The sequence below is a fragment of the Anas acuta genome, chromosome 9, assembly GCF_963932015.1.
Source record: "Anas acuta chromosome 9, bAnaAcu1.1, whole genome shotgun sequence".
NCBI lineage: Eukaryota > Metazoa > Chordata > Aves > Anseriformes > Anatidae > Anas > Anas acuta.
The window spans coordinates 24,204,680-24,216,786 of record NC_088987.1 but is presented as its reverse complement, the minus strand read 5'-3'; the positions used below and the strand labels follow the sequence as shown (position 1 = coordinate 24,216,786).

The 12,107-nt window shown below is 45.9% G+C and overlaps 1 protein-coding gene across 1 annotated transcript; it reads left to right on the top strand.

Moving 5' to 3' along the window:
* The first annotated feature begins 1,226 nt into the window (after window positions 1-1,226).
* PAQR9 (progestin and adipoQ receptor family member 9) lies at window positions 1,227-9,579 on the top strand. Its single transcript, XM_068692037.1, has one exon. The coding sequence runs from the start codon at window positions 1,856-1,858 to the stop codon at window positions 3,137-3,139; it is 1,284 nt and encodes a 427-aa protein (XP_068548138.1). The 5' UTR covers window positions 1,227-1,855; the 3' UTR covers window positions 3,140-9,579.
* The last annotated feature ends 2,528 nt before the right edge of the window (window positions 9,580-12,107 follow it).

The window sequence follows — 12,107 nt, the reverse complement described above, 5'->3', positions numbered from 1 at the left end:
AGCTGAGAACCTGTAGCCGCGGTGCAGTGGGAACAGAGCAGGGGAGGAAACGCCTTCTCGCTGCCTGCCAACTGCCTCACCAGCAGGGATATCCGCGGTGATGCTGCCTTGGCACAGCACCCAGCCCATCTTGTCCTCCGCAGGGCCTCTGCAGCACACAATGGTCCCCCAGATCAGCCCCTACCAGAGGCTGGGTGGTTTTTGTTTAAACCCAAAGAGTCTTTCCCTAACCCACACTGTGCAGAGCCCACAGCCACTGGTGCCCTGCTAGCCCCAAGGAGCGTCGAGTGGGAATGTTCCTGTGTGCTGCCCATCACACGTGCCCACCTCCTTGCCCCTAAAATACAAGGACATCTGAACACATCGGGCCCATTATCTACTGAACAGGTCCCTTAGTTTAATATTTTACTCCTCCCGTTAACTTCTCAGCACTGTTCAGTTGTGTTTGTTTTTCTGGCAGGACTTCTGTGTAATTTTTATAAAGATTTTAAGTGGTGTCATCAGTCTGCCCTACTTTTGGCAGGTCTGTAAAATCAATGTTTATTCTGTAATGAAATATGCACTGAAAATCACTTTCAGTAACACATTTTTACTACTTCCTTTGTACTGTTTTTTATAAACATATTTGTGGTCACCTGTATGTTCACAAGATTTTGCATATTGTCATGATTTACTATTGAATAAAGGATTTTTATAAAAATCTTAGTACAGTGTCCTAATTACACCGCTATATTCAAGACCATCCACAAGTACTGAAAGCAAACGGAAAGGAAATACACTGAAACAGCAGACGACAATCCCATCCTCTGACTCCTACCTGAGCCTGCAAGATACTTAACTTTCTGTGCTACCTCCTTTACTTCCAACTCCTCTTTACTTCCAACCAGAAGGAGCAGTCAGGCTCTGGGTTGCCCAGGGAAGCGGTGGTGTCCCCATCCCTGGGGGTGTTCAGGGAAAGGCTGGGCATGGTGCCTGGGGACATGGCGTAGCGGTGGTAGGGTGCTGTTGGACCAGTTGACATGGGAGGGCTTTTCCGACCTTAATGATCCTACTCTATAACTCGTTACCGTACACTAATGCGCTTCCAGTGTTTTCCCCTGTATTTTTATACTCGCATTATGTAACCATGCGGCTTGCATAACTGAAAGCTGATAAATGTAGGATTTGTCTAAGGATCAACTCAGAGCAGCTACTGTCAGCCTGCTCCAGTCTCCCCACGAAGCGCGCCGCTTGGAGCGCAGAGATAAGGTGGGTGCCGGCTGTGCCAGTGCCACACGCACCCTTTGCAGCCTGGGCCGTGCACGGCTGGCCTAAAATAACTTCTCCACTCCCTGCATGACACGGTGTCACCGAGGCACCCGCTCTCGGCCAGCCCCCTCCAAGCGCACCCTGCCGAAATCCCCCCGTTCGCCAGCTGCCCCCAGCCCGGGGCATTTCCCCGCTGTGCCGTGCCCGCTGGGCGGGCTCCCCCCGCTCCCGCTGCCGCCTCCTGCCCTGCCTTTGTCCCCGGCCGGCCCGGCGGGCGCGATGCAGCACCGCGGCCACCGCCCGCCTGCGCCCCGCACCCCGAGCTGCGGAGCGGGGCCGGGCACGGCCGGGGGGGGGCCGGGGGGCTCCTCAGGGGCTTTGAGGCCGCCCCCCCGCCGGGCCAGGCGCGCTGCGGCCGCACGGCATCAATCATTAACCGCGGCTCGGGTGTCCGGCGCCTCCCTCGCCGGGAAACCGAAGCCGGGGCGGCGGGGGCCCCTCGGGCGGCTCCCCGGCAGGGCTGGCTGCGCCGCCGGGCTCCGGTTACGGCGATGCGGGGCGGCGGGGCGGGAGGAGCCGCAGCGGGGCCGCCACTGCCCGCGCTGCGATGAGTGATGCTGCCGGGGGCGGCGGCGGCGGCGGAGGAGGAGGAGGAGGAGGAGGAGGAGGAGAAGCGCAGAGCCACCGCGGCTCCTCCGCCGGCGGCTGCGGGAGCGGCGGCTCCGCCTCGCCCGGGAGGCGGCGGCGGGGAGCGGCGGGGAGCGGGCAGGGGGCGGCCGGGGGGGCCGGGGCCGGCGGGAGCAGCGGGGGCAGCATGCCGGCCGGAGACGGGGCCAAGGAGGAGGAGGAAGAGGGGGCGCCGCCGCCCGGCCGCCCCGCCGCCCTGCTGCGGTGGGACGAGGTGCCCGAGGACTTCGTGGAGTGCTTCATCCTCTCGGGGTACCGGCGGCTGCACTGCTCGGCGCAGGAGTGCCTGGCCTCGGTGCTGCAGCCCACCAACGAGACGCTCAACTTCTGGACCCACTTCATCCCACTGCTGCTCTTCCTCAGCCGCTTCGGGCGGCTGCTGCTGCTGCGGGGCGCCGGGGACGTGCCCTTCCACCACCCAGCCCTGCTGCCCCTCTGGTGCTATGCCTCGGGGGTGCTGCTCACCTTCGCCATGAGCTGCACGGCCCACCTCTTCAGCTGCCTCTCCCCGCGCCTCCGCGCCGCCTTCTTCTACCTGGACTACGCCTCCATCAGCTACTACGGCTTCGCCAGCACCGTGGCCTACTCCTACTACCTGCTGCCAGGCCTGAGCCTGCTGGACGCTGGCGCCATGAGCCGCTACGTGCAGCAGCAACTGGGCTGGCAGCTGGACTGCAGCCTGCCCATCGCGGCCTACCGCGCCCTGGTGCTGCCCGTGGCCCTGGCGCTGGCCGTGGGCTGCACAGCCGCCTGCTGCCGCAGCCGCGCCGCCTGCTGCGCCTACCCCTTCGCCGTGCGCACCTTTGTCTTCGCCATGCCACTGAGCATGGCCTGCCCCATCATGCTGGAGAGCCTCCTCTTCGACCTACGCACCCGCAACCCTACGCTCTTCATCTACTTCTACCGGCGCTACTGCTGGCTGCTGGTGGCCGCCTTCTTCAACGTCAGCAAAATCCCTGAGCGGATCCAGCCGGGGCTTTTCGACATCGTGGGGCACAGCCACCAGCTTTTCCACATCTTCACCTTCCTCAGCATCTACGACCAGGTGCACTATGTGGAGGATGGGCTGGCCGAGTTCCTCAAGGCATCCCCAGCCGCTCCCACCTACTTGGGCACCGTGGGGTATATGCTGCTGCTGACGCTCTGCCTGGCTGTGGTGGTCAGGAGGTTCCTCAATGTCGCAGACCTCTGCAAGCAGGACTGATCATGCCAGTGACCACCCTACCCGCACCTCTGGGGCTGGAGACCCTTTAGCTGGTGACCTTCAGACTGGCAACCCACAGAATGGCCCAAGCGTGTCTTCAAGATGCCGTGAAACCTGGGAGAAACGCCTGTAGAAGAGCCAGGTCCCTTTTATAGAAGGTTGCTAGAGAAAATTACCATGGTGGAAATACTCATGCTCGTTAAACTACTATGTTACCAGGGGAAGCAAGCAAACGCTTACTGGTATGTTGCTGCTTAGAGTATAAGCTGAAATAATTTAGTTCTGCTACTAGGAAGAATGCATGAACTGAGAATGCCACTTACTAGTTTCATAACAATTCAGTTTAAACTAGCTATGTATATACACATACGTTTATATATATAGCTATTTATTTATTAGCTACATATATATTTGTGTATATATATACTTCTGAAGACACACTTGTGCAATGATTACTTATAGACTTTTAATCAACTCCTGTGTGAAATTTTCTAGCTGATTATGCACTGACATTTATTTTCCTCTGTGATACTGTAACAGGCCTTTGTAGCCACATACTGGATTTTAAATGCAAACAAATTAATAGCTATCAATACGTTTTAAGGTCTTGCAGCCTTTTCAGCCAGGGAACATAACGGATTTAATAGAGAGAGCAAAACCAGCTGTGAATTATTACAGAATTACCAGTTGATGGAGAGACTTTAATTAGACAGGCAGTGAAGCTTGAGTGGTTTGTGTAACCACTAGGATTCTGAAATAAAATACAGGGATATGTAAAATAACTGAACCAGAAAGGGGTCAAACTACTTTGGAGTGGAGGCAGGGGGAGGAGAAAGGCACTGCATAATGGCACGGCTCTTCCCTCAGTGTATCAGGAACATCTGTCCCATTAAGGGGGGGTTGCTAGGGGACCCTTTTATCTTCCCTGGTAAATCACCCCAAAATCAGCCCTTTAGAGTGAAAGTCAGATGCCAGACTTCCTATAAGGCCCTGCCAAGCTCGGTGGGAGTTCTGTGGATGTAAAGAGAGTAACTGATGCATGAGATCTCATTCTGGATCTTTTAAAGAATTACATGGAACTGGTTTCTTCTGCTCTTTAATTAGAGCACTCTGTCAAATTTACCATCCTAAAACTAGTTGCAGAATATGGTACTGCTGAGTATGAGTTCAGGACCTACAAGTACTGGATATGGGCACTTTAACATCATTCCCTGCTTTATCCTATTCTGATTAGTTGTGGCTACAGCTGGGTGTTTTGAAGTCCTCATTCATTAGCTTTGGTGGATTTCAAAGAGAAGAACTATGAGATATTTCCAGTCCAGGTATTATCTTTCTCACACAACAAACAGCTAATTGCAGATCAGATTTAACCTACTCTTCATATAAAGAGATTTTTTTTCTAAATTATATGCAGAATTCAAACATACATTTTGATTCTGTCTGACAGAACAAGTAATATTACACCAGGGGATTACAACTTGAAGTTCAGGTGAGAAATCGCTTGTATACCCCATTTTCAAAAAGAAGGGTGGTACTTCCTTGGGAAACGCTGATGTCATACCACACAAACAGCATAGTGGTTCTTTAACTCAGCCTCTTTACCTATTTTGCAGAAATACGTGTCTGCTTATATCTTTCCCATTTTCATGGACATGACATCCGAACTCCCAAGTATACGTTTTGAGTCCAGTCCCAGAGTTTTCTGTACAACAAAGCCCCTTTTGTTTATAACAGGAATATAGGAAGGACTGCAGATAGGGATTATGAGGTCATGTCCTTAATATAGGTCAGAATCATCACAGAAATCAGTAATTGGCGTGTCCTGTACCAATGTCAGACTTCCCCTATGCAAGTGTATAAACTAAAAGAAAATACAGGTTTGCTTCATTTTCTCTTTTATCTCAACCCATTTTAATGATAGTGGATTGGATACTTTAGATTCTCAGTGAAAAATGAGAATGGCCTTGGAAAAATATGTACCTTTTGCCAGCCACAATTCTGCTAATAATTTGTGGTGGGGTGACATACGGTCTCGTAAAGAGATTTGGATAGAATTGTCAGAAGCAGCGTGCAAGTTGTGCACCTGTGAGTTATCACTGGTGGTCCATAAAAAACAGCATGCCCCTGTTTGGCTGTCTGTGCTGTTTTCATATGCCAGCTTGCACTGAAAGAAAATGCAAACTACGTGAAGTAGTTTTAGCTTTATATATTTATAGTAACTTTTATCAAAATTATGGCATTGCTTTATTTATCTGCCAGTAAAGCAGAAAATGATCTGCACCATAGGAGAAGAGGTTGGTTCACGTCACTGTCATGCTTTGAAATGTTTTTTATATTGTGAAAAAAAAAAAAAAAAAAGGCAACCAAAAGACTGGAAACTCACACCAGAAAGCGAGTGGATCAAGACTTGCAACCATGTCATGCTATGAATTTCCACGACTTCATAAAGAGGCCAAAACAGAGATATGCTGTATTCAAGTTAAAATAATAGAGACATAATAGTCAGAGCCCAATGACTCATCCAAGTTTCAAAACTAATTATTTAGAAATGCCTTGCCTGGGAGATGCCACTAGAATGTCCGACCAGCAATTAAAAACTAAGAAAGGAATTAAAAAGGACAGAGACAGCAAATCTCAGAACTAGAAGACAGCTCAGAAACAAGCAACATTAAAAAACAAATGTAAAAAAAGGCCTTTAAAGCATACTGTATAATGAATTATATTTGTGCTTGTCAGCCACAATGTAGAGGACATCTCAAGAGGCAATGTCAAAGAAGGCTGTTGCTAACTTGTAAAAATACATTTGATATTTTCGGTTAGGCCACATAGGGTCGTCTATATATATCTCAACTACAGATAACAGTATAAAGGTTGGATTGCAACCAACTGCAATTTTACTGGAATCTTATTGCTGTTACAAGAGTTGCCCGTGAGCCCCAGTCCCACTGCAGGTTTGGCACCTGGATCTGAGATTAAGAATATTGCTTCATTCAAAACATTTCTGTTGGCAAAATGTCGAGGCACGTGCGTGAGCCTGAGCACTTTGTGGAACTATTTGTACATGCTGATTGCAAGTACTCCTCTCTGAGCCACTGTAGTCAGACTGTATGTATCAGGAGTGAATGAGTGGAGGGAGATGTGATCAATTTTTAAGAGTTCTAATTAATGTATGTTTGTTTGTTTGTCTGTTTAAAATGTGTCTACAAATTAAAAGTTACAAGGAGTGTGGAGAATATATAGGGAAATGCTACTTGAGTGTGTATTTATTCAGTAAAGGACACATTATGTAGATAATTGCTCCATTTGCCATGTTCAGTAGCAAATCTCCATGAACGTAGACAGAACAAAACTGAGTTAAAGAGGTTAAAAGTGGAACAAGACATCTATAATTATAGTGCTTGAATTTGCTCTTGTAGAAGTGAATGTCAGCACTTGTGTGGCTTGTCAGGGAGCAGGATCTCTTTTGGATTTGAAAACACACATGGCTGAATGTCCCTAAGCATGTCCAGAGCTCAGACAGGAGGTCTGACCCGCACACTACATGCATAAGGACATCCTAGAAAACAAACTCTTTTTGCGTGAGTACTTGTCATATTATTTTTATTGCCTGGGTACTTGCCATAAGGTCTGCACTGTGGTTAGGGAGCAGAGGACTCCACAGCTCATCTTTAAAACCAAAAAGGCTTTTCAGGGCTTTTGTGGTAGAGCCTGTGTGGGGATGAGGGCCAGGGTGGAGCACATGGGAATGGCCTGAAAACGCGTGTTTTTCTTTCTTTGGCCGACACGGACCTTCAGACTGACAGACTTGTGGCAATGTGAACAGACTGTTGATGGGGCCAGTTCCCAGAGTGCTGGTGATGCTGGTGACATGGACGCTCCCCTTTGCACATAGCATGTGCCTAGAATTGCAGTCTACACACTGGCACATACTGAATAAGCCCAGCTTCTGGGCACTTGAGAGTAACCTGTAAGCTTCAAGCACATCTTTGTGTAAGATAGATATACTATACCTGGTCTGTAGTAATTATCCCATGTTATGTGGTGGAACACCGTTTCTTCTTCTGCGATGTATTCATTTGAATGTCACTATCCAGGACACCTGCACAGCCGTGAGCTGCTTCATTGGCACGACTGGAGTCTGCAGTCTGGAAACAAAGGGAAAGTTTTCATCTGCATGCTGCACTTGTAGAAATTTAGCAGTTAGAAGTACAAACGTTGTTTTTTTACTAAACTGATAGCTTTGCTTAGTTGTTCGAGTGTCATGTTTATTATTTATTTGCTGAATCCAGCTACTGTATGATGTTTTTGTCAACAGTGCCCCAGCAGAAAATGACAGTCTGAAAGTTTTACTCTGTGTTTAAGTAAACTCTCTGAGGCAGCACATTCATAAAGTATTATTGCACTTACTCAGTTGATTACCATCCACATGCCTTACAGAAGCAAGTCATACCTAGAGTAATTGCCCAGATTATGCTGTCTTTCTTTGTCTATGAGAGTAAAAATGACCAAGTGGCCTGTAACAAGCTGAGGAGTAAGAACTCCTGTGTTCTCATCCCTGCTTTGCCACTACCTACCTGTTCTGTGAGCTAGGGCAAGTTATTTCAACTGTGTTCATTCTGAATGAATCTAATTCATGTAAATCACTGGAATTGTACCAGGGTTGAATGTGGCCCTCAGTGTCTCAGTTTCCACATCTGTAAGATGGGGAAAATATATTTAACTACCTCGCACGGTTGCTCTGAAGACTAGCTAATGTTTGTAAAGCACTTAAAAATGCAAAGACCCTCCTAGGTGCTAAGAAGAAATATTGCTGAACTCCAGCAGAGAGAATGTCATATTTTCAATGAACATGAACGTTACTAGATCATGAACTCTTGGGACAAACCCCCATCACTGTTACGCTCCTAGGAAATTCATACCCTGCGTCCTTTGGAGTCAATGGCAAAATTTCCACTGGCTTCAGGCAGCGGCAATCATGACTTGAAGCAGTAGTAAGCAGACTGACTAAATGCATAAGGGTCAGGAGTAGCAAGAAAATATACACGAGTTAAGTACTTTTCTCTTCAGAAATTCTCACTGATGACTTGTTCATACTGAAGGGCATCATAACCCTGACATGAGGCCTTGTTGTTCTTTTAGCCAGGGGTTGTACTCCAGTTACTGCGAAACAATGGAGTGAGATTTCCCTGTCTTACACTGTCTGTAAGACTAGGATTGTGTCTCAACTACCATTGGGAATTTCAGTCAACTTCAAGCTACTTCTTAACAGAGTAAAAAGACCTTAAGTAAATCAAGCATGTAAGTCAATATGCATAATCATTCGGGAACATAAATTTACATTGATCAGAAAGATAACTTTCTCTTTCCTCCTCCTGATTCCCAAAAACAACAACATAGGAAAAATTCTGTTCTTGAGAGAAAACTGAACTTAGGTCCTCTTATCACTTATGTGTATTCTTCCTTTGCCATGGAGCCCTGACTAACCATCCCGGTAACCCATGCTGCCCTTCTCCTGGAGGGACTGACACAAACAGCACCATTGAGTAGAGGGCAGTGTTTTTAAGAGCTTTTCTAACTGGCAACAGTACTGGAGACCAAAAACAAAAAGACAAAAAAACAAACAAACAAAAAAACACAACCAACCCCCCCAAACAAAACCAACCAAACAAAAAACCAACCCCAACTAAGTTATCAACGGATCCAAGTGATTCATTAAGTCAAAGCCTCTAAGCATTAGAAGTTCACCCTATCCAAACATATTCCCAGCTTCTCTAACACACCTGTAAGTCAGGGCTACACAACCAACACCCAAGTTACATCTGAGAATGTAGCCTCTTCTCAGGTGGGATGTAAGATGCTGAGGAACTGTCACATGCAGTGAAAGATACAGACCTCCATTCAAGATGTTTAATGTTTTGGAGCTGGGTGTGGAATAAATTATTTTCACAACTTCCTTGGACAAATGCTGTTTCATTCCACTGAATTCAGTAATAAATTAATGACTGAGGCAGAGGAAGCAAGCTTTTACTCAAAGTTGCCTGTAAGGAAACACCAGCAGACTTCTGCTTTCAGGACAAGTGCTTCCTGGCTGACCATACTCAAGAACATGGAGGATTCTGAAGTAGTGCTTCACTGTTTTGTGTGAATGCCTAAAGATTTGTGCTTGTAGCTGGGGGCTACTAGTATGAATAAACAGTTTATAGCAAGTCATTTTTTTCTGTCTGATAGAGATTCAAGCACGCTTAAGTATGAGGTATCACATTAAAGGGTCTGTGCATGCAATGAACAAAAAGTGTGAATTTTATTTGATTCTGTTGGGAGGGGTTCGAAATTTACTCTTTGTACACTTTTGGATGCTGACGACTGTATATGTAATGACTATGCATTTTTAGCAAAAAAAAAGAAAGTGTGAGCTATAAATAAAGTTGATTCTGAGTACATTTTTGTAGAAATGCATTTATAAAGTTGTTTTTTTTTTCTTTGTTTTTTTTTTTCACTTCTTAATATATACCAGTGTGACACCTGTAGGATCTGAAATGCGTTGAACATAGTTATCTTCAAGCATAGATGTTTCTAGCTTAATTACAGGAAATTCCAACTCCTGTGTGGTGGTTTTGATATTTCTGAAAACACTATACCACAGCAAGAGTGTCATTAGCATTTTATTGCCTTTTATATTTAAAAGCAATAAAACAGCATCATGGCCTTTTTTAGCTTTCCGATATCTGTTAACCAATCCATGATAGGAATTCCTGTTATGTTAAAATTCATTACTTTTAATAGTGCAAGGAGATCAGTGTTCCACCTGCAGTGCTCACTGAAACATCATGAAATTGGTGGCAACAACTATGTCAAGAATTACAACAAAATATTTACTGCAAAATGAAGAGTTCTATTTGGCATCAAATAAAAGTCTCCCATTTGGCAGACTAGGAATGTTCCAAGTGGGAGAGTATCATTTTCAGTCCAAGTCAGGCACCAAAAAGCACTCAATGAATTGCAATTACATAAAGTATCTACTGTAAGCCTTCTGTCTCAAAATTCAGCAAGATGTGATGAAGCCTAACATGATCACAGGCACCTGCTGATACCGTTAAAAGGCTGATACCTGATGCAGTCTTTTGCAATCTGAAGTTTAGAGGGTTTGGGGTACAGGTGGTGGCCATCCAAGTACAGAGCATTCTGAGTATTGTCTGTACAGAGCACATATACATGGGGTCATCAGCGCTTAACAGCAGCATTGGAGGTTTATGTAATTCCTTCAGAAGTTATGAAATTCTTGAAAGCTGCTCAAATAAAAAGGTTTCTTATTTGCAGATTGTTCTTCCTGTTTGAATTATGGTAGTGACTTCAAGTATTTGATGAGCACAGCAAAACTACCCACAAGTAAACAGATGCTTCAGAAGATTGCATCCTACAAATAAGCAAACACTTCAAAAAACTGCATCCGACTGTCATCATTTAAGGCCCTTCGTAATGGTAACAGGAGGCTCTGGATCTGCCTGCTGGACATGAATATGCTGGAGGAAAACCTCACAAAACTTACAGAGCCAGAATGGGAAAATACTGAGCAGGACAGAAGGCAACAAAAGTCACTACCGGGGCAGGTGATTTATTGAGTTAGCAGCCTCCAGCTGAGATTGCTCCATAGTTGCTCTGATACCAAGCTGGAAATCTGAAGGCAATCTGTATTTTGTTACTGTAACTTTTCTGACAAATGGCCCTAAAAGTCAGGACAGGGTATGTGTAGAAAAACAAAGAGAAATGTGATGCACAGCTTTAATATTCAATTTCTTTCTCTAAGTACACTTGTAGGATAATGTATAGTTAGAAGAATCTGTGAGTGAGGATGAAGCTCAAGCAGATGTTAGAGTGTGTGCAGAGGAGAAGAGAAGGCCCTGGGGACACCTTACAGCAGCCTGACAGTACCTAAAGGGGACCTACAAGAGAGCTGAGGAGGGACTCTTTTATCAGGGAGTGTAGTGACAGGACAAGAGGTAACAGGCTTAAATTAAAAGAGGGTAGATTTAGATTAGACATTAGGAAGAAACTCTTCACCATGAGGGTGGTGAGGCCCTGGCCCCAGGCTGCCCAGAGAAGCTGTGGATGCCCCATGCCTGGCAGTGCCCAAGGCCAGGCTGGATGGGATTTGGGCAGCCTGGACCAGTGGAAGTTGTCCCTGTCCTTGGCAGGGATTGGGGCTGGGTGGTCTTTAAAGTCCCTTCCAACCCAAACCATTCTGTGATTCTGTGAACTGTTAAAAAATGAAGAAGTTGGTAAAAATGAAAAGCAAATCAGTATTGATGCTAAGGCTAAATCTTGGGTTCAGTAATGAGGTTTGAGGTATGGGGTAGACACTACAGATATACTCCTCTGCATCACAAAGCTCTCTATTACAAGGCAAATTTCTTATCAAGAGTGACAGCAGATTTTTCTTACTGGGTAGCTGGAAATATGGGGTGGGTGGAAATTATCTTGCCAGGGAGCACAGCCTTTGGGTATACGATATATGCTTTACAGGAGAATAGCATCAACAATACTGCTAAGTCCTGCTGGAGGTTAAACATCCTGATAGAGTTAATTCTCTAATTTGAGTCTCTCTTACCCCCAAGGTCTATTTGTTTTGCGTCTTTCCTAACTGACCAAAAATGAAAATAGAGTCATCCTTCATTTTTAGTGTTAAATGTACTTCTCATCTGTCTACTATCCTCCCTTTGCAAGGAAAGATTTATTCTCTGTCACTCTGTTGTCCTGAGGAACTGAGCAATGTCACGTGCACAAGAAGGAAAACTTTGATTTTTCCCTCTTCATATGCAGGGCTCTCTGCATTGACAGTCCTGAGGCTATGGAATTCAGTCACTGGCACACAGCAGTGTCCCAGAATCTTAACTGTCCATTTTAGCAGCACTTGGAAAAGCAACACTGAAATGTCAGCAGGATGGATAATAAGCAGCAATATCTGAAGCAT